This window comes from Perca flavescens, chromosome 9, assembly GCF_004354835.1.
Source record: "Perca flavescens isolate YP-PL-M2 chromosome 9, PFLA_1.0, whole genome shotgun sequence".
Lineage (NCBI taxonomy): Eukaryota > Metazoa > Chordata > Actinopteri > Perciformes > Percidae > Perca > Perca flavescens.
The window spans coordinates 10,314,598-10,338,642 of record NC_041339.1 but is presented as its reverse complement, the minus strand read 5'-3'; the positions used below and the strand labels follow the sequence as shown (position 1 = coordinate 10,338,642).

The 24,045-nt window shown below is 38.1% G+C and overlaps 1 protein-coding gene across 1 annotated transcript; it reads right to left on the bottom strand.

Annotated features, from left to right (window-relative positions):
- Positions 1 to 11,391: 11,391 nt before the first annotated feature.
- On the bottom strand, positions 11,392 to 12,438 carry LOC114561593 (uncharacterized). Its single transcript, XM_028587656.1, has 3 exons — positions 12,210 to 12,438; positions 11,920 to 12,076; positions 11,392 to 11,705 (listed from the first exon to the last, which is right to left on the bottom strand). Exons 1-3 carry the CDS (start codon positions 12,414 to 12,416, stop codon positions 11,392 to 11,394), a joined length of 678 nt encoding a protein of 225 aa, XP_028443457.1. The 5' UTR covers positions 12,417 to 12,438.
- Between the last annotated feature and the right edge of the window lie 11,607 nt (positions 12,439 to 24,045).

Below are 24,045 nucleotides of genomic sequence, written 5' to 3'. Positions count from 1 at the left end.
CTACATCCATATTAAATTCATGTCTTTTCTTCTGCCATTGAATCTAAACAGTGGGGGGACAAAGGGTGGACAGCATCCTCTTCTTTATTGCATATTAATGTGACTTATGAAAAGCATATCACATTTTGTCTATATTACGTCTTGAGTAAAGTGACCCTAAATTTGTAAGATTTCTAAAATTCTTGCCCTATATATTTGAAAAGACTTCTGTATTCGATTCTGCAGATCTCTTAGCATTTTGTAAATGAAGAGATTTCAACAGCAAAAAGTAATAGGCACTCAGTTATAAAGCACATTTGATGCATTATCATCCATCAGAACAAACAACAGTCTAAGTTTCTGTGATTGCATTTCATGAAAAAGCATTGCCAAGTGTGAAAAATTAGACATGACAGATGTGTTGCACAAGACTAAAGAATGCATGTAGCACAACAGAGCTGGGATAGCTGCATTGCTAAATTCTTTTAAGATAGAACATTAGAAGACAGGAACAAAGCATCATATGCTGGGAATGTTTGATTTGCTGGGAGAGGAGATTACAGTTTGGAGGAGAGTTACATGAGCCTAGAGGAAAGAAACTGGATGCAGATAAGGTATTTCCTGCAATTATGTAATGCTGATTACCTTGAGGCACTTTAAGTGGGCAGATGAAAGAAATATTTCCATAAAAGAACAAACAACAACCTTGCTGATGGCAGAGAAATACTGAGAATGATGGGCTTCAGATATTGTCCTCTTTGGATGCCTGATTGGTACAGATTCACAATGTCTAATATAATGAAGGACTTCTCCACAACCTTTCAGATTAATTACCACTGGAAAACATCTGCAGAGAGTTCTATGCCTACATCAGTTTACCTTTCATTAACAACAATAATCCCTGTTTAGTCTTGCAGCCCACACCTGCTCATTACCTTGTCTTTCCATTAACGTGCATCACAACCCAGTAAGTAGCTGAGATAACAAATGACAGAACGTATGTCACACAGCCCACCAGAAATAATATTAACATTTTCTGATCTGGAACAGTTTGTACCTGCGCCAGTGTTGAAGTACTCAGGATTTTATTTCAAGACAAGTCAAGACCTGGGGGGATATCAGCTGCAGGGATATCACTAACGTGCCTGTGCATTGTCTGCTTTATGTGTTAACATCATTACTGGGATTGGATGTAAAACTTCCTGCTTCAAATGCAACCAATAATTTGACTCACTTATAATTTGAAATGTGTTACTGTTGTTGACCCCCTCTCCCTGCCCCCTTAACACGCACCCCAAAGAAAGTGAATGTGGGAGACAGCAGAAGATGCTCTGGCTGTCTGGGAAACATTACAGTACATTGTCACATTATCATTAACAGAGATCGTGGACAATCCTGAGGCGGTTGTTTGTGACAGTTGATATGTGAGGTTGATAGGTCATTTTAAACTGAATATTATTTACAAATAGAAATATAGAGAGCAGACAGACTCATGAGAAATAAATGATGTTAGTCTTCCCCCTCATGGTGATACTCCTGTATTACAATTTTATGGCTGTATCCAGCTTTCATAAGTCACTCTGGGTACAAAAGACAAGGACATTCAGAATGTGTGGGAGTGGGTTCACTCTCAAGAGCTAGAAGGATGCAAGAGACATTTTTTTCCTGCAGTCGCAAGAGGTCCAGTAAAGAGCAAAGTAAGATTACCAGACCTTTAAAGTCTGGTGGGGTGGTGATTGTGCAGTGGATATAACACATGCCTTTGGTGTGGAAGACCTGTGTTCAATTCTCACTATGATACATCTACCAATGTGTCCCTGAGCAAGACACTTAAGCCCTAGTTGCTCCAGACGCATGTGACCTCTGACACATATATATATATAGCAATTGTAAGTCGCTTTGGATAAAAGCGTCAGCTAAATAACATGTAATGTAATGTTAAAGAAGAAATCTGATGAAATTCTATATTTAGAAGTTTTGTATGTGTGTCCAAAGCCTAATATATCTTATTGCCTGCTGTTTTAGATTTTGTTTTTTTATGTGAGTATATATCCTTAAACAATTTTTAATTAATTTACATCTTCTTCAAACGAGTTTGCGGATAAATTGACAACATAAGTATTTACTCAGCATACAAGATACGCTTCCTCAGAGGCAGACATTTTTCTAAAACTGGTGGTTTAGTCATTCAGTGTTCTCTATTCTGATAGATTTGATGATTTGAAATAATTTACTCACCAAAGATACATTTATTTATGGAAAAGCATTTCTGTAAATATGCTGTACCATTTACATAGCAGATGGTGTGCTTCACTTTGAGAGTGTTTTATGTAAATGTGATGACTAATGTGTTCATGATGAGCCTGTGGAATGAGACAGTGAAATGTTATGTGGCTGACCCTTTAATGTCCCACTCTCCTTCATCTAATGTGATACACGCACACGCACACACACACACACACACACACACACACACACACACACACACACACACACACACACACACACACACACACACACACACAGAGAGAGAGAGAGAGCCTGAAGACTTAAGAGCACAACACAACACAGCATGATACACTGCAGCTGCCACATGGCAGGCTTTGGAACACAGAGTTGCTGGATCAGGGTGAAATGTGATCAACAATGCTATACAGTGTGCACTTTTTGGTCAAGTGCATACAGGGATCTCTGAAACACAATCCCTCCCTAAAGAGGAGTGTACAAATGTCTAACACAGCTAGTTATGAGTCACTCCTCAAACTGGATTACCCCGAAGGAAATAACTGTTCTTCTTTTCTGTTTTAAAATGAGATTGTTTACTTTGAAATAAGTAGAAATGTCCCTGTGGTAAAGCAATATGTTATCAATGTCATTGATAATATATGTTTCATTGTTTTGAAATTTAATTGAGCCACATAGGGTGTTCAGTTGGTGTGTGTGAAGAAAGTGAGAGCAACAGCAGAGATGTAAATGCTACAGGACAAACTTTACTCAAGTGAAAGAATAAAGGTGTTGCCAAAAAAAAGTACTTAATATTATTATTGGATCATAATCTATAATCTGATAGATTGATGTACATATGATTTCAGTGTTGCAGCTGGTAAATGCAGGGCTAATTTTAATTGCTTTATATATAGCGCAATTTAAAATGAAAATAACATGATATCTTATTTGTTGATAATATTTTGTATTAATAATTTTAATCTGTAAAGTAACTATTAATTCAATTTATCAAATGAATGTAGTGGAGGTCAAACTAAAATATTTCCCTTTGAAATGTATTGTAATAGAAGTATAAAGTAACATAAAAATTAAATTACTCAGATCAATCAGAATCAGAAAAGGATTTATTGCCAAGTAAGTTACACTTACAAGGAATTTGGCTGGGTGGTTGGTGCATACATAAACATATTAAACATGAATATGAAATAAACAATAAATACAGAAACAAATATGTACAAAATAGCTGTTTAACATAAGAAAAAAAGGCAGAATTGTTTATTGCAGAATGTGCAAAATATATAGTATGTATGTGCAATGGGCAGGTGTAGAGTCCAGGATGTAGGTTAATGCAAAGTATAGTGGCTAAGGGTGGGGGGGTTAAGAGTCAATGTCTGTAAAGTAATGTAAAGTACCTCAAACTGTACTAAAGTATAGTACTTCATTAAATGTACTTAGGTTCTTTACACCACTGGATGCTATGCTGACTGTATTGTATCATCCCCAGATTTGTAAGGTCTGTGTTTAAGTTAAGTTAGTTAAAAAAAATACTTAATAATAATAATTTTTTTTGTTTCTGCATGTGGCCAGCCCGGAGGAAGGAGCTGGAGACCAAGGCAGTGCTAGTCACACTGCAGGAACAACAAAAGAAGCCACAGAAAGCCCAAGAAATGAGTGACTTTATACAGGGACATGTATAAAGTAATAATAGCACAGGAAGTTGAAAACATGAACATGAACCACTTATTAAACTAGAATGTAATTTATCACAAATCCCATGTCTAATCACTGCAATTAGTACTGATTGGCTCTGCTTGACACCACAGTGAATTGTATTTGTGTACAACAGAGGGGGAGCTGGAGAAAGAGAAAACAGTAGATGGCCACCAGCAACACAGTTTTCATCAATCAAGTGTGCAGCATTCACGGGATGGCTCTCTGTTGTGCAGTACATCTTGACAACATAAGTGCAGTGTGCAGCAAGATTGCCAGTGACAATCCCCTTGCTGCACCTCCCTCCCACTGCAGCACACGGCTCATCACCAAAACACCAAACAGGCTCAGGCCAGATACAGTTTTTTACAATCACTTTGCTACTAATTTCAGAAGCTTGATGTCATTTTTCAAAACTCTAGACACAAAACTCAAAACGGTCATCACTTGTAACACAGGCTGTCCAATGTTCAAAACATTGCATTGTGCATTCATATCTTTAAAGAAATATTGCACTTGCACAATCACTGGTTCAAAAAACAAATTTATTGTGAAATACCATTGAAACGTTACTTTGGATCACCCACACACAAGCTACCCATAGTTTCACTGGGTCATCGTTCGTACAATCATTACAGTTTTTTACAATCACTTTGGCGCTAATTTCAGAACCTTGACGTCATTTTTCAAAACTCTAGACACAAAACTCACAACCAATGATCAAAATGCACATATTTCAAAACTCTAACACTTTTTTCAATTGCTTGGATACAATACACATAAACCTAAGATCATTTGTTCATTTAACAAAGATCACCTGTTCAATATGACACAACTTAACATCAAAGTACTACTATTTCAAAAAGCAATTCACACATTACATTTCAGATGATTGTCTATTGATTTCATTACAATTATCTAACTATCAATTGATACAACTACTCAAAATGATAAGTAACTGTTGCATTACTCTCAATGCATAGTTGTATGGAAACAGACAAACAATATTCCATGTTTAGATCATGAAAGTTTCAAGATAACGAGGAATATATATATATATATATATATATATATATATATATAAAGTATATATAAATTATATATCTCAATCGTCAGTAACGAGTTGGCAGAATTGGACCTGCAATTCCAAGGGCCTGCATCCATACAGTGCAGTACTGTCAGTAAATATTCTTAAAGGTGGTACATGGGAGCATAGAAACAGTATCTAATAAACAGTAATACATTACAGTAAAGAAGGATGATGAAATATTACATCCATAGATCATGTAGTCTAATTGGTTTATGCTCCACGCTAATTGGTGACAATGAATCTCGTTATCTTGAAACTTTCATGATCTAAACATGGAATATTGTTTGTTTCCAGACAACTATGCATTAAGAGTAATGCAACAGTTACTTATCATTTTGAGTAGTTGTATCAATTGATAGTTAGATAATTGTAATGAAATCAATAGACAATCATCTGAAATGTGTATTGAAATTAGTGCCAAAGTGATTGTAAAAAACTGTAATACCCACTGTGCCTCAGGAAAATGCCACACGTGTTCTACTTGTATTGTGTCTCTTTGTATTGTTGTCATTTCAATATTTGTGCATTGTTTGTTGTATGTGTTATCATGTGTTTATCATGCACTCCGGACTGCAGATCAATTTTCCCATCTGGGATAATAAAGTGACTGACTTAAATATGCAATGAGAATACAGCCTTACAAGTTACTTTTAGTTAAGGGAAGAACATTAAAGGCGCAATCTGTGAGGTAACTGAGTTAAAGGGTCAAACTACAGCCAAAATTCAAAACACAGGTAGTTCCCTAAACTGTGACTGACATATAGATTGACAGGACTAACAATGGAATCTATTTTATTATTTTTGTATGCGATTGTTTGTTCACATTAATCATGTTTGTAAACATCAGTCATACAGCAATTTATTGGATCCCTGGCTACATTTTCACTATTTGTTTTCATATGCCAGTGATCATAATTGCTCTTTTGCTTTGTTAATCAAGCACTACATCGGTGGTTCCCAACCTTTTTGGTCTGATGTATCTATCCCCCACAACCCTGTCAGATGAACTCACATACCCTTTCATCCATTCACAATGTATGTAACACTATTCATGATATAAAAGTGGATATTGTTAATTATACAAAACAATAAAGTTGATCAATTGAACACGTTGGTTTTGGTCTGCAATCGTACTATTACTATAAGCCATTACTTTAAGCTAAACTATTTCAACTGTTAGGTAGCCATTTAAACTTTTAGCTTTTCACTTTAGCTAATCATTAGAACTGTTTGGTCATTACTTGTAACTAGTTATTTCTACTATTTATTCATTACTTTTAGCTAACTAGTTTTCACACACTTTTACATAATTGCAACATGTAGGGGCGGTTTCCCAGACACTGATTAAGACTAATCATAGACTAAATTGGAGATTTAAGCTGGACCAACTGAAATTGAATTTCTCAGACATGGTTTAAAATAGTCTCAGACTTTCCCTAGTCCTGAATTACAAAGTCTGATTTACAGAAGTCTGATTAGAACTAGTCTAGATTTAAGTCTTAAACTAAACCTGGCCAGAGGCAGGTTTAACTTCAGATTAATTGATGTTGGCCTCCAGATTGACTTTAGCAATAAAGGAAAATGGATTACCTGGATATTTTTTTTTTTTATTATTTTTTTTTATTGAGGAGTAAAGCATTATACATTGAAACCATGAAAGTTACATTTTTGTTTTTAACTATAATGACCCCCCCTCACACCCAAAACATCTTTTCCCTGGGCAGCTTAAATACAACAGAATAACAATGCATCTGGTTACAAAGACAGAATATAACCATTATGTCACTATACCAATTCAAGGCATGTACCCATGTATACCAATCTAAACAAAAGTACTGGTGACAAAAGTATCATTATTGCAGTATAAATGCATACTGAAAATAAATAAAAATAGTAATAATTTTTCCATTCTGTGAGACAAACTACACAAGGGTCAAAACAACATATACAGTGTTACAGAAAGGTATAAAGAGATAGATGCATAGAAAATAGGTTAGCTGGGTAATTCTTTCAAATTTTTAAAATATGACAAAATAGGTTCCCATTTCAAATAAAATCTGTCCACAGATCCCTTAAGTGAAAATTTTATCTTTTCTAATTTTAAAAAGAACATCACATCCTCTAGGCAAACTGTTGCAGATGGTGGGGTAGGGGATTTCCAACTTAACAAAATTCTTCTGCGGGCCAATAAGGAGGTATAAGCAATGATGTCCCTCTGGGTTGCAGTTAAGGTAATTGTTATAGAGTCACTGGGAGATCCAAAAATAGCTATTGAAGAACAAGGCCGCGGTGCCACCCCAAGGGCCTCACTAATAGTTTTAAAAAACAATTCCCAGTAATTATTTAGAGAGGAGCAAGACCAAAATGTGTGTGTTAGACTGGCTGGGGAGAAAGAGCACCTATCACAGGTTGCGTCTAACCCGGGATATATTCTCGCTAACCATTCCTTGTTCAAGTGAACCCTGTGAAGCACTAAATTGTATGAGCCCTAACCTAACAGAGGATGACGATGAGTGGACCCTTTTGAGCGCCTCCCTCCAGAAAGCCTCAGACAACTTTATGCCCAGTTCATCTTCCCATTTGGATTTAATTTTATCCAGATCATACCCTTTCAAAGACACGAGCTGGGAATACAATCTGGAAATCAATCCCTTATTATTAAAATTGAGAGTAAGACTGTCTAAGGGCGAGGTAGGGGGAAAATCAGGGAAGGGTGGAAACTTGTTCTTAACAAAATTACGAATTTGAAAGTATCTAAAAAAGGGAGGGAATAAATGATTTTTGTAAATAGGACCCAAAACTGATGCTGATGTAAATTTATAGTGACAGCGAAATTGATTAAAGATCTTAAGAGTAGAAAGTACTACAGGGTTAGATGTGAATCGAGAAGCTTTCAAAGGTAGGGAAGAATAGACTAAAGCAGGGAGACAGGAGGAGTGACATGTTTGTGCTTCAATTAAACACCAATTTGTTTCTGGGCAATGAAGCCAAAATAATATTTTCTGTATATTTGACGCCCAGTAGTAATAGGTGAAACTTGGGAGGCCTAAACCACCTACATCACGGGACCTCTGAAGAATATGTTTGTTAACTCTGGGGGTCTTATTTTCCCAAATGAAAGAGGATATAGTTTGATTAATTGAACGGAAAAAGGATTTGGGCAAGAAAACCGGTAGGGACTGAAACAAATAAAGAAACCTGGGAAGGATTGTCATTTTCACTGAATTTATTCTTCCAGCTAAAGTAAGGGGAAGACTACGCCACCTTTCTAACTCAACCTTTGTTTCTTTGAACTGAGCTTTATAATTGGCTTCAAACAAAGAAGAAAAGGAGCGCGTCATATGAATCCCAAGATATTTAAAGCCATTTGGAGAAAAACAAAAGGGTAATGATTCTTGTTGAATTAGTAGTGCCAAATCATTAATGGGGAAACATTCACTTTTTGGGAAATTTAATTTGTATCCTGAGAAAGTACCAAACCGACCTAATAATGATATAATTAAAGGACAACTGGATACGGGGTCACTGATGTAAAGCAAAAAGTCATCGGCGTATAGAGACACACAATGCTCAATACCCCCTCTCCTAACCCCCTGGAATGTGGTGGCTGTTTTCGAAGCTATTGAAAGAGGTTCAATCACAATGTCAAAAAGAAGTGGGGACAGTGGGCATCCCTGACAGGTCCCTCGTGCTAATGGGAAAAAGTCTGATCGAGAATAATTAGTCCGAATTGATGCCGAAGGGGAACGATATATTAATTTAATCCAAGACGTAAAAGTATTACCAAAACCAATTTTTTTTTAAGACTGCAAACAAATAAGGCCATTCAATTCGATCAAACGCCTTCTCCGCATCCAAGGAGATAACTACCTCCGGGTGCGGAGAAGTATCAGAAAGATACATTATGTTAGCGAGTCTACGAATATTAGAGAAAGAATGGCGACCTTTAATAAATCCTGTTTGATCGTCTGAGATTATTGAGGGGAGGACATGTTCTAAATGGAATGCCAACACTTTAGCTAAAATTTTAATGTCAGTGTTTAAGAGAGATATAGGACGATACGATTCACACTGGGTAGAGTCTTTGTTCTTTTTGAGAAGGAGTGTAATAGATGCTTGTGAAAAAGTTGGAGGCAGAGAACCTGCCTCCAAGGACTCTTTAAAAACCTCAAAAAGAATTGGTGCGAATTTCTCCTTAAATTTTTTATAAAAATCAATAGGATACCCATCGAGGCCTGGGGACTTACCACTCTTCATTGCCATAATGGCCCTACAAATCTCTTCAATCTCGAGGTCACGTTCTAAATCTGCTGCTCTGTCAGATTGCAAAGTAGGAATATCCAAATTGTTTAAGAAATTTTCCATATCCGTTGTATCAGAAGGGAATTCAGAAGTATATAATGAAGAGTAAAAGTTTTTGAAATTGTATTAATATCTTTTGGATTACTAACTAGAGTTTGATTTGAGTCTTTTATTTGAGAAATAAGACGGGAGGCAGTTTGACAGCTGGTGAGCCAAGAGCCGACTTGATTTGTCTCCATATTCATAGGAAAGACCACGCGTCCTCATTATTAATTGTTCTGCATGAGAAGTGGATAAAAAATTAAACTTTGTCTGCAACTCAACTCTTTTTTTATGTAGTTCAGCTGTGGGAGCTTCCGAATACTGTCTGTCTAAATCTAATATGGATTGCGAGAGTGTTTGCAGCTCCTTCTTGTGTTCTTTGTTAGCATACGATGTATAAGAAATTATATGACCCCTCAAGTAAGCCTTTAAAGTCTCCCAAAGTAACGAGTAAGACACTGTATCTGTTTTATTATATTCCAGAAAATTATCTATACTAGATGAAACAAAGTTACAGAACTTATCGTTTGATAGCAATAATGGATTAAATGCCCAGATTGGTCGTTCTCTGATGTTCAAAGGGAAGTGCAGGTCCAGCACCACAGGTGCATGATCGGATACAACTATAGCTGAGTAGTCAACTTTCTTAACCATTGATATAAACAAGTTGTCTACAAAAAAATAATCTAGTCTAGAAAAGGAATGATGAACATGAGAATAAAAGGAGAATTGTTTAGCCAACGGGTTTAAGAATCTCCAAGGATCTACACAGCCGTACTGTTGCATAAATAGAGAGAAGGCTATTGCCATATCGGAAACATTACTACAAGTGCTGGATCTATCCAGCTGAGGATCAAAAACACAATATCAATCCAAATCCCCAGCGAATAACAAATGATGTGTATCTAGCTTGTGAATTATTGATAGGAGACTGTTTGTAAACTGGACGTCGTCCCAATTGGGAGCGTAAACATTAACTAAAACCACTGGGATTTGAAAAAGAGACTCAGAAACAATAATGTAACGGCCATTAGGGTTACCTGGACTATTTTAATGATGATGAAAGAGCTCCATTTAGACCAGACAGAAGGGTGGTTATGGACAGGAGCAACCCACTGAATGATTTTGATGAAATCAACTTTTGTGAAAGCAACTGCAGCAGACATAATTAGTCTGCTTGAGACAAGGCTTTCATCTGATTCTTTTAGGGGAATGCCTATCCCTCCTTTGCTACAAGTTACTGATCACCTTAAGGTTTTTGGCATGTGGAACCTTCCATCGTGAAACAGGCGATTTGTGTGGCGTAAGTGAACCAACTGTGTGCAAAATAGTCCACAAAGTGTGCAAGGCTATATGTGAACTGAAGGACGACTACATCAAGTTTCCTGATGCTGCTGGCCAAGCCAACTACAAGGTGGAGTTCTTTGAATATGGAAAGTTCCCTGGCTGTATTGATGGATGTCATATACCAATAAAGTGTCCCTCTACTGCAGATTCTGAGGAGTTACAGAAATCGTAAAAACTGGTTCTCAATAAATGTACAAAGTGTGTGCACTCCCACTATGCAGTTGGAAAGGTGCAACTCCTCTCTGTACGCTCAGTTTGAAGGTGGTCAACATACTTGGTGACAGTGGGTATGCACAGACCAACTTCTTGTTCACCCCTTACCTTCATGCAGTCACACCTGAGCAGCAGCGGTACAACCAAGCTCATATCCGTACCAGAGGTACAGTGGAGCGCATGTTTGGTGTATGGAAGAGTCGTTTCCAGTGTCTCAGAAACACATTGCGCTTTGAACCAAGAAGATGCTGTATTGTCATAATTGCAACAGCAGTGCTTCACAATTACCTCAAACAGCATGGCTGCCCAGATCCTCAAATGGAACATAGGGATGAACCAGATCTTCCCATGGTTGAGCCAGACAATGACAGGTATGGACTGGCGTGCAGAGATGCTTTTGCTTTGCGGCACTTCTCACAATAAAGTTACCTCAGATGATTAAAGACAACAATTGCCACAGATTGATGAACAAAAGTTTTATTTCACAAATTGAGATATCGTGACCCTGAACTGGTGCTGGTTTCAGTAGAACATTGATACTGCTGCTGCTTCATGTTTCTCTCTTCCTCCTTCATGGCTAACTCAACATGAAATATTTTCATCTTCATTTCATGTTTATCTTTTAAATACGTTAATTTGTGCTCATGGAATTCCATGGCCAGTTTCTCGTGCATGGTCAGCCTCTTGGTCCTTCTCATCTGGCCAGAATTAGTGACACCATCTTCTCTCCAGGCTGCTGCAGCTGTAATGGGCTGACTTTCATCCTGTCTCAGGACCTCCAAGCTCTGGTGATCATCTGAAAAGTATTATATTGCAGCATTAGTGAACAATATGCATTCAAAAGTTCAGTTTATGAAATATTTCTGGTTATATGACTGCAAGAAATGACTGACAACAATACATATTCCCTGCAGTTTAAGGATGGCACATATTGAATTAATGTGGCCTACCAAATGAGGATTGGAATGGGGCCCCAGCTGAACTGTACACATGATCATCATCAGGGATACCTTCCAGGGGCTGCTGGCTATCAATGATCGAAGTCAACAAGTCTCCTAGGTCATCGGTCTCCGGCCTTTCTGGGGGTCCACCACCAGCCTTGAAAGGCTCCCTACGTGCAACAGCATTTGTCTTCTTTAAGTTTATTTTTATGTTTTTCCACAGGATCTTAGAAAGATGAGACAATGTAAAAAAATAAAATTATGTGTGAAGCTGTTTGTAATATACTTGGATCAAAGTGAAGCAACATTTCAAAGTGACTGACATGTAAAAGTAGACTAACAATAATACAGTAGCTTACCTGAAGTTGCTGAGGTGTCCTGTTGCTTACTTTTTCATTTGAGTTAAATTCATTGCAAATTGAAGTCCAAGCAGTCTTTTTCTTGTTTTCTGTTGCTGAATCATGCTCTTTGTTCTCAATAATTTGGTGGTTTGACACAATTTGCTTCAAAAGGGTCCTTTCAAAGTCACTGAAATTCTTTGAACGTTGTCTTTTACCTTTGTCCATTGTTTGGTTGGGCGATTTACTCCAGTTCCACACAATGTTAATGTTTCTTAAGGATCCAGCCCTGGTTTTTGAAGCAACCTGAGGTCTGCACCAAGTGCATAACATTACTCTAATCAGGCTTCACAGAGAGTAGCTAGTTAGTCTTTATTAACCTTAGTCTGCAACTCCCTAGTCAGGTACTACTTAATCTCAAATAAAGCAATGTCTCGGAAAGCCATTTTTTAAGTCCGTATTAATTTAAGTAGAATTAGTCTAGTCCTCATTTATTTTAAACTCTGTCTCGGAAACCGCCCTGTAGTGTTTAGGTGTTACAGTTACAGATATATATACAAACTAGTTGAGCTTCTTTACAATCTTTCCACATACCCCCTGGAAACTGTGGAAGTCCCCCATGAGATACATACAGTGGGGGACATAAGTATTTGACCCCTTGCTGATTTTGCAGGTTTGCCCACTTACAAAGAATGCAAAAATCTACAATTTTAATCATATGTACATTCTAACAGTGAAAGACAGAATCCCAAAAAAAATTCCAGAAAATCACATCATATGAATTTATTAAAATTGATAACCATCTGATGAGGAAAAACAAGTATTTGACCCCCTGGACAAACAGCAAGTATTCTGGCTCCTACAAGCCAGTTAGTCTTTCTTTAAGACCCAGCCCCAATCCGAACCAATTATCTACATCAAATACACCTGCCTCACCTCGTTACCTGTATAAAAGACACCTGTCAACACCCAAACAACCAGCATCCAACATCACCACCATGGGCAAGACCAAAGAGCTTTCTACGGACATCAGGGACAAGATTGTTGATCTGCACAAGGCTGGGATGGGCTACAAGAGAATCGGAAAGCAACATGGAGAGAAAAGATCAACTGTCGGTGCAGTTATCAGGAAATGGAAGAAGCACCACACCACCGCCAACCTCCTTCGGTCTGGGCCTCCACACAAGATCTTGCCTCGTGGGGTGTCCCTGATCATGCGAACAGTGAGGAATCATCCCAAAACCACAAGGGGGGAACTGATGAATCAACTGAAGGCAGCTGGGACCACAGTTACAAAAGAAACGGTTGGTAACACACTACGCCGTCATGGATTGAAATCCTGCAGCGCACGCAAGGTCCCCCTGCTCAAGAAGAAATGTACAGGCCCGCATGAAGTTCGCCATTCACCACCTGGACAACTCAGAAGAGGCCTGGAAGAAGGTGATGTGGTCAGATGAGACCAAAATAGAACTTTTTGGCCTCAACTCAACTCGTCATGTTTGGAGGGCAAAGAACACCGAGTACAACCCAAAGAACACCATCCCCACCGTCAAGCATGGTGGTGGCAACATCATGCTTTGGGGGTGCTTTTCAGCCAAGGGGACGGGACAACTCCATCGTATTGAGGGGAGGATGGACGGGGCCATGTATCGTGGAATTCTGGACCGACATCTCCTTCCCTCAGTGAGAGAGCTGAAGATGGGTCGAGGATGGGTGTTTCAGCACGACAACGACCCTAAGCACACCGCCAAAGCAACAAAAGAGTGGCTGAAGAAGAAGCACATCAAGGTTCTGGAGTGGCCTAGCCAGTCTCCAGACCTGAATCCGATTGAAAATCTTTGGAGGGAGCTTAAAATTCGAGTTGCCAGGCGACAACCTCGGAACCTGAATGATTTGGAGGCTGTCTGCAGGGAGGAGTGGGCCAACATCCCTGCCGAAATGTGCACAAACCTTGTCACCAACTATAGAAACCGTTTGACATCTGTGCTGGCCAATAATGGCTTTTCTACAAAATATTAACATGCTGTTTGTCCAGGGGGTCAAGTACTTGTTTTTCCTCATCAGATGGTTATCAATTTTAATAAATTCATATGATGTGATTTTCTGGAATTTTCTTTGGGATTCTGTCTTGCACTGTTAGAATGTACATATGATTAAAATTTTAAGATTAAGATTTTTGCATTCTTTGTAAGTGGGCAAACCTGCAAAATCAGCAAGGGGTCAAATACTTATTTCCCCCACTGTATATCCCTGTTTGGGAATCATGCTCTACATGACCATGCCACTATTTTGTTGATCAGTGGGATATGAAAAAAATACAAGAAGCTGATTTTAATACGACAAACTTATGCAGCAGTGTATATTTAACCAGAGACAAGAAATAATATGCTTTACCAAACATTTTGCAAACATGAGGAAATGTATCACATATCACATGTGTTATTTGTGGATTAGTCTATATCCATGACGTTCCACTTCTGGGATTGCTCCGTTGCCGGATGTCATCCTTTTCAGGTGGATGTTTGTTACCTTCCGCTTTTTTTGTGTTGGAATTTTAAACTCTGGTGGATTTATGAGGACTATGGTTAACTGCTCCTTAGATCTATGCAGGGTAAATCCAAACAGCTAGCTAGACTATCTGTCCAATCTGAGTTTTCTGTTGCACAACTAAAACAACTTTTGAACTGTTTTGGTATGTTCCACCAAAACAAGTTCCTTCCAGAGGCTATTTTGCAGCAGCACCTGGGCTCCGTCCGGCGCTTAGCATCCCCCATGCCGATTGTGATTGGTTTAAAGACATGCCAATAAACCAGAGCATGTTTTCCTCCCATCCTGGAATGCTGTGTGGACTAGTCAGACCCTCCTTCACAGCGCTGTGGAGGAAGGTCTGGCAATGCGAGACTATTTGTGGATATAAAGAAAGTGGTTTGCATTCTGCTCTCTGTTTTGTGAGCATGATGAAAAGTCTCGCATTGCCAGACTTTCTTCCACAGCGCTGCAGAGGAGGGTCTAGCCAGTCCACACTCTGAGCATTCTGGGATGGGAGAAAAACGTGCTCTGGTTTATTGTAGGGCTCACGCTAACTTTTATCCCAAGGAGCACATGTGCTCCTAAGTAGAAAACTTTACGAGCGCCTAAAGGATCTTAATTGTGCAATGAAAATGTATCAAAATGTATCAGATAATGTGTTCTTTCATAAAAGGAATACGAGGAGACATTTACAAGCAAAGGAATTGAATTTATTTGAATAGAACAAGTAGCCTAAACTAGGTTTTTGATTATTTCTGCTTCAAACTGTATTTATTTAATATTTATGTAGGCCTAATCATTTATACTTTAAACTGCATATGGTTCAAGGTTCATTTATTGTCATTGTAGCCTACAACAAATGTCCCACTAAATCCAGACAGCCCTTTGGAGAATTCTCTCCAGTCAGCTAATAGAGTGACTTACATAAGGTAACTGCTATAACTGTTGGTACACAGTGATACATTTTTTACAACACGTGTTATAAATACAAAATGTCATGAAGTGTAATGTTTTCTGTTTTAATAATAAATGTTCTACCGATCAAATATACGGTAGTGGTGTAACAGACCACTCCCACAGTTACATAATACACACAATACATGTTAAAGTGCTCATATTATGCTCATTTTCAGGTTCATAATTGTATTTAGAGATTATATCAGAATAGGTTTACATGGTTTAATTTTCAAAAAGCACCATATTTTTGTTGTACTGCACATTGCTGCAGCTCTTCTTTTCACCCTGTGTGTTGAGCTCTCTGTTTTAGCTATGTTCGTCACAGAAGTAAAGGCTGGACTACAATAGAGCTGTTTGGAGCAGTTTGTGAACAGTGTTTTCTTTTGGAGATGGTTCCTTTGGGGTGGACTTTGGGCTTTTTCACTTTGTAAACCTATGCTGTGCACAAAAAAGATATATCACATAATAAAGGAAAGGGAAAAAGCCAAAAAGCATAATATGAGCACTTTAAATACAGTTTTACTGTTGCTGTGAAACTGCCTAAACGTGATCAAAGTAAAAACTGCGAGGTTGTGCGCAGAGCACAGAGACAAACTGTGGCGCAGGTATACGTCATTGTTTCTGGTTTTAGTTGCAGCTTGAAAAATCAGCAGCTATGGGGTCAGAGTTGAAATAATATGAGCTTTAAATGCAGCGCTCAGCAGCAATTCCGAGCGGTTATTGCCATTTCTTTAAACCAATCATAATCGTATTTGGTGGTGCTAAGCGCCGGACGGAGCAACGGGGGCTCTACAAAATAGCCTTGGGAAGGAACTTGTGGATGTGTTATTATTTGATTTACTATAGATAGACGTAGAGGAAGAAGATAGATGGAAAAGAAAGAAGAAGAAAAAAGAGTGTAAATGTGTGTGTATGTATGTATGCATCTGTGTCGGTGTATGAATGGGTATATGTGAGCTGTAGGTAGGTAGATATATACAGTGTACGTGTATGTAAAGAAGAATTGTGGTGAATTGTTTTGTATTTAACTAAAGGATAAAAATAGACAAAGGGCTACCCCCCCTACTAGAAAAGTTTGTTTATGAACTTCTTCCTACTCCTTTTTGAACATGGGAATTTCTTATTTGAATTACTTATAATAATTTTGGTAGATTGTGCTGAGAAGTACATGTCCTTATTTATCTGTCTTTTAAATGTATATATATATATATATATATATATATATATATATATATATATATATATATATATATATATATATATATATATAAAGCATTCAGAGATGCTTGGACACCTCTTTGCAAAGATGGCCAACCAGGAAGCCCCCAGGTGTGTTGAGCTCTATTTTTGAATCAATACAACAGAGCACCATTGACCTGCCGAACAGGAATGGCACAAAACTCTGAATCTTGGCTCAAATGAGGCACAACAGAGTCTCCCTTGATACCCTTTGCTGTGCTGTGCCTGTACTCCTCCTCAAGGCATGGCTTTGCATAATGTGTCCACACAACAGAGTGGAATAGTTCTCCATTTACTTTTAAAGTAGGTCACTGACATACACACTGACTAACAGAGTTGTTAAGACACTGCTCTGTAACAGCAGTTGCTATGTTTCTTGGTATGTGATCAATAAAAGAGAAGGCATGGCCATTCAATGTGTTTGTGTCCATCTAATTTGAAATATGTTCAAGGTTTCTTTGTTTCTATGTTGCATTTGATATTCTTCATTTTTGATTTCATATCACAGACCTGCCCTGTGTTGGCTAGAAAATGTTTTTGTTTAAGATGCTAAAAGTATCACCAATATACTATTGTAAATTGCCCACAGACGTAACTGCTATGGTTTCGTATTGTTCAGCTCATGCGTGAGTTATTTTAAAACTCTGGTGTGAACAAAGACAGTTTCATTTGTTTTAAATCCTCAAAAGGGACATGCTTGCTAGCATCTGCTCTTTGTCACTAGTGAGTAAATTATCCTTTTTGCTGGAGGGCTGTGTGAAGCCAGTCTTATGACTTGCCAATTGTAATGATGTGTACTGAGAATGTGCTGTTTTAGATGACTTCCAGACATGTGCTGAGGTTACAAAAATGTATAAAGGGCCAAATATCAACAGCAGTACAGCTCATTTGCAAATAAACCAGTGTTTCATGAGCTACAGCAGCAGAAAGATACCTTAAGTCTACTGTTTGCTTCAGAGTGGAACATTATTGGATGTTAACTTCAGGCTCAGAGGAAGCATCCTTGTGTCATATGCTCACTGACGTTGTTGGCTGTTGTGTAGCAGGTCACTAAGAGTTGTGCTGTTTAGATTTGTATCACTCAACATGAGTAAGTTTCACAGTGAGCTGACTCAGAGGGAGCAGGACTTGCTGAAGATCCGTCGCGACAGCGACACTAAGGCTGCCGAACTTGTCAAGATGGAGAAGATGCTGGAGCAGACCAAGAACCTGTTTGACAAGAAGACAGAGTCTGGTTCAGATAGCATGGGCTACCAGGAGAACATGGGTCTGTATCGCAAACAAAACATTCTAACTTCACATTTTAAAATTCCTAAAATCTCATGCTGGTGGTTGTGTTGAGTGACAGTGTCTGTTCTGGTTTGCTTGTTACAGTGGAAGACCTGGAAGAAAAAGTGCGCTCCAGCAGACGACACAGGAGAAACTCCCTCCATCACACACAGATGCTGGAGAGCCAGATGAAAACAGTGAAAGGCGAGCTGGTGGGCACACTGGACCATCTTCAGGAGCTGAGGAACGTCTTGCGTCGTTCACAGCAGAAAGCAGAAGAGCGCAAAGCTACGATGGAGAAGCTGGCAGCAGGGCTCAGGTAAAGCTTTAATACACCAACTGAATGTCTGACCTGAGGCCCTTGATCCTGCCAACCAAACTGTGCAGAGTTTACAGAAAAGAAGACTGCACCCATATGCTGGTAAAAAAAAGAAAGAGACTTCAGCCGCTGCATTGGTCTTCTCTCTGTTCTCCTCCATTGCTGCAGTAAGCCATTGTATTGCATCCAAAGACTAAATTGAAAAGACTTTATCCGTGGTATTTCACAACCTGCCCTTAACAAACGTCTAAAGTAGCTTTTTCTTCCTTTTATTGACCATTTTTGTCCCACTCTTATTCTCATATTTTGAAGACTTTGTGTTGACATGCTTTGAATTTTAGGTTGTTGTCCAGAACTTGGGCTTCTCTATGTCTTCTAGAAATAATTTGAATCCTGCTGCTTATCCCATCAGGGAACCATCTGTTTTAAAACTACTCTGAAATATACATACAGTACAGTATTCCATATTTCTGTGATGTTCTTTTACTTTTTGCAGATTGCACTTAATGAGATTGCTCATCTCAGAGGCAATAATAAGTAGTATTCAGCTCCTAAAAATATATCCTGAGCAGCCCTCATAAATGCTTTTTTTTCTGGTTTGCTGTCTGCTTATCCATTTATGAAAAGAAAATATCTCTATGATTGATGGGATTCTCATGTGCAGCCCTGGAAATCACCTCAATGTTATTGCTTCATGAACCCAATTTTATTGAATTTATTCCTGCCCATAATATCATGTATATGGTGTTTTCTAATCTGTAAATTCATAATCTTAATCACTGTGATGTTATTACATTCTTAGACACTGATCAATCTTATGATGTATGCATTGTTTCTTGGAAAATCTATATTTGTATGCAAATCTACAATATAACAACAGAAAATATTTGTGATAAACAGCACAGATATCATTTTTGCTTTAATATCTTTGTAGGACTGGCATATACAAATTTATCTTTTAAATGAACTGTTTGATAATGTATTGTCAGAAGTGCAAAAATAAATCATCCTGAGATTTAAACATTAAATGTTGTATTACAGACAGATCTGAAGAGTTTTAAACAGAGAAAAACACAGTGGCCTAGTTTTTTTTCTCCCTCTGGTGACAGAGAGACACGTGTTTCAGCGTTCTGACTCCCTCTGGGATAAATAGCCTGTTGTCTGTTTGCTGTGGTGAATCATCTGAAAGCTGTAGTCTTCCCTTTGGCTTAGTGTGATTACACCTAATTTAGCACAGCTTGGTTCACACTGTGTCACATGCTGTGAGGCTGTAGGAGAATTTCATTCGCTGACCCTGACATAGACATTTAACTGTAATTATAAAACCACTGTTACGTTCCAAAACACAAAAATATTATTTTTTTGATAAGCAAAATCATGTAATATTGCTCATTATTTACAGCTGCATCCACATATATATATATTTCATGCTTCTCCTAGTGATGATTGTTATATTATGAATATTATATAAGCGTGGACTGAAGCTGATTTGGGATCATATAGGCAAGAAACAAGATATCGTTATTGCTAGTTTAATCTTAACAGAACAAGTTCATTATTTGGTTTAGCTCTTTACCAAATAGTGAAGAGGTAGTTTTTGTGACAGACCACAAGAAGATCACAACAAATGACCCTGCAGGGGGCACTGGAGACCTCAGAGCAGTACTCTCCTCCTTCATAACACCACATATTAGGCATCAATTGATTTTATTTCCAGGTATGTTATTATTTACTATTTACTATTATTTACTTTATTATATGTATTATAACTGTTTAGGTAAGCTTTTGTCTATTAATATTATTTAACAATTATTTAATGGCTCTAGGGAGAAAGTAATATTAAACTTGATATCTATGGCACAAAACATGTGCCTCAAGAGTAGCAGTTTGTTCATTCATCACAGGGTTCACATATCCAAGTCCTTTAGCAATACACTGAACCCAATTCGCCCCTAATGAGCCTTGCATGCAACTCTGACACATACTGTACACACAAGTATTTTTGTATTTTATTTTTATTTTATTTAACCTAGCTTATTTATTTATACAGGCAATCTCATTGCGACACAGGGTCTCATTCTCAAGAGAGACCTGTTTATATACAAACATAAATATATACCACATACATACACATACATTGTGTAACTTTAAATGATATATATGCCATACTAAATGATTAATCTTATTACTCTTATGTAGATAACTTCAAGTAAAGTGTTACCCTTTTTTTATTGAATCAGTGTTTGTTCACAACCCTTCTCACAGGTTGTCTCTAAAACGTTATTATAAATCCCAATACTTTTCTTCGCAAGACGGGCCCTGCGTCGCAATGAAGCGCTGGGATTGGCCAGGCTCATGCTTGCGTGCTCAGGTCCTATCCCTTGATCCCTGTGCTATCCTAACTCTAACCACTTGAGGTCAATGCCTAACCTCAACTATCTGCCCATTCAGCTGCTAAGCAGTGCAGGTCTTGCCAACAAGTGGGATTCACAATAATAAGTCTCTAAAAAAAGAGTTTCAATTCAGAGTTTGGGAGACCTGATAGCAAAAGCCTGATCCACTTACAAAAGGAGACCTTTGGACAGCAAGAAACAACTGATTTTAAGATCATATGTTCCTGGGAGATGGCACATGGGCGAGGCTAGAAGGGAGGAAAAGCCATGTGAGTGAATAACAGAACAGAGAGAATTATGAGTTTATCAAGGAACCACTACGTAGCCATGGCATTTACTACATGTATTGTATGTTAGTGTTTCCAGTAGTTTGCTTAGCTTTGTGAAGGCGTCACACCCACTGATATATAGCCCATTCCTGAAAACACTTTTCATTTGGCTTTCTGTCATTATTCACATAATTAGTCAAGCCTTGGATATCATTTTCCCTCACCCATTATGTATTTATATGTAGATGTAGAGAGGTTACACTAGAGCACACTGAAAGTAATAGTTTGACATTTTGGGAAATATTCCTGTTTGCTTTCTTGCAGATGATATATATAATAATAACAACAACAACAACAACTACAAAAATAATAATAATAATAATAATAATAATAACAATAATAATAATAATACCACTCTGTATGGTACTGTATGAAGCTACATCCAGGAGACATTATCTTAGCTTAGCATACAGACTGGAAACAGCTGTCCAAACTAAGGTAAAAACATTTTGCAGTGTTATGTGCTGGACTGTTCCTTGACTGGGGCCAGTGACTTTGGTGTCTTGTCATCACCTTGAGGTTGCCAGACAACCAGCTGAGGCTGCAGGAAGCATCTGCACATAACTCCACGCAAAACCTCAATATGTAGTTTTTACATCCGTTTTTGTAGGAATTAAACAAAGAAAATATAACAAACAAAATGGATAACTATTCCTTTATTTCTGTCAGATCTAGACAGGTGAAGAATTACAATATATTTACACTAGGAGGAGGATGGAGAGAAAACAGGTTAGTCCACCTGTTAACACGAAAAGCCTTTTGAAGGGTTGCCTTTATGTATTGTGGCACCACATTAGCCACTCAGAGACATCCTACTCACACCACTTTTCAGCTGCCATATTATTCTGTTGTGTTGTGTGTTTGGCTGTGTTGCATAATTAATTGAGATTACAACTGCAGTAGATATTTGTTTGTGTGAGCTGGTGCAGAGTTTACTGTATGTGCAGAAAGCTATGACAGATGTCCTTGTTGTGACAGTTTTGCAACATTCACTGAAACAACAAAGCTCATACATCAAAACAATGTTTTGTTCAGTCTCTGAGACATCTGCTGCTTTCTCAATACAATGGAGGTGAATGGAATTTAATTTGTGGTGCTCACTGCACTATTTATATTTACAAAGACCAACAGCTATGTCTTTCCAGAATATCCCTGTGACTCTGAATAATCCTCAGACCACATTGTCAACAGTTTTTATGAGCATTTTATGAGCAAGTCTCTCCAGAGTACCAGGGTTGTTATGTTTGTAAACAGATAAAATTGTTAAAATTGTAATTGTTATTATGATAGTTCAGCCACCAAAAACCTTAATTGTATTGGGGTGGAGGTAGAAATCTCCCAAACTATCTACATTGCAAGATACCATTACAAATGAATAAACGTTCTAAACATAAGTAGACATTTTGCTTAAACACACTTAAACTATTAATAAATTAATGTATCATTGATGTGAACAGGTGCCACATGCACATTAAAAGAGGTTACTTCCCCAAAGAAAAGACAAACTGGGGGTAGGGAAAATCATGGCTGCATAGAGATAACATTAAATGAGAAAAGTTAATCTACAGGATTTGAAAGCAGTACAGGATGCCTGAGAGCCTTACATCATTCTATTCTACTCTATTTTTTATATTGTTAATTGTCACCTCACACCTGAATATGTGTTTTCCTTTACACAAATAAAGACATTTCCACCAGAAATTAGTGCATAGAAATTCACCAGAATGCAGATAATTAAGTGTTTGACACTAAAACAAATTGGGGGAGGACCCTACTTAATATATGTTGGAACACAACCAAATCCCATGATGTAACATTATTTTTCATAAATAATCATAAGAGAGGTGCCTTTTTGCATGAGCATCTGCCCCCAAAATCTCTGTGCACAGCGCTGTTGTGGAATGTCACATTATTGACCAACATCTTTTGACACTTGTACGTCTTACTGACGTGTCATACAGATAGTAGTCTATATCCACGACGTTCCACTTCCGGAATTGGTCCATTGCCGGCGGAAATTTGGCACTCTTTTTTGCCGGATGTCTGTTACCTTCCGCTTTCTTTGTGTTGAGGACTCGATTTAACTGCTCTTTAGATTTCTACAGGGTAAACCAAGACAGCTACCTAGACTATCTGTCCAATCTTAGTTTTTATTTGCACAACTAAAACAACCTTTGAACGCTTGTACACATGTTCCACCAAAATAAGTTCCTTCCCAAGGCTATTTTGCAGCAGCACCAGGGCTTTGTCGAGAACTTAGCGCCCCCCAAGACGATTGTGATTGGTTTAAAGGGGTGATATAATGATTATATAGGGTATTTCCTTAAGGTCTCCTAATGGGGTATGTAACACTGGTTGGGCTGAAAATGGCCTGGTTGATATTTTATTGGCTCTTATGCATCCCTGTGTTTTGGCCCTATTTGTAACAAGAGCTTTTCTTCCAAATATGGTATGCTCATGAATAATTTAGATGAGCTGCGCGCTGATTGGTTGAGCGAATCCCCATACACACACATTAGAGACGTGCGCTGATTGGTTGAGCAAATCCCCATACACACAAATTAGAGAAGCGACAGAATCTCATATTCCAGACACTACAATGTTTCATTACCAAATTCAGCTTCTGAGACTTTTTTATGCGAGAAATCAACTATATAAAGCTCAAATATGGGCCGTTTTACGAAAATTGATGGCTAATTGCAAATTTGGTAAGACGTGTCGGACTTTAGGAGCTCCACACAGTCTGACGAGAAAGCGGCAGCCTGCTGGGCTCCATACCCAGGGCAAAGTCACCCTTTGTGGATTACTGCACTACAGGGGCT

Excerpts from the sequence above, each read along its gene's own strand:
- LOC114561593 (XM_028587656.1), bottom strand. The coding sequence starts at position 12,416 with ATGGACAAAGGTAAAAGACAACGTTCAAAGAATTTCAGTGACTTTGAA. Across the intron at positions 12,077-12,209 it reads GGACACCTCAGCAACTTCAG|ATCCTGTGGAAAAACATAAA; the intron begins GTAAGCTACTGT and ends CATCTTTCTAAG. Across the intron at positions 11,706-11,919 it reads TAGCCAGCAGCCCCTGGAAG|ATGATCACCAGAGCTTGGAG; the intron begins GTATCCCTGATG and ends AATACTTTTCAG.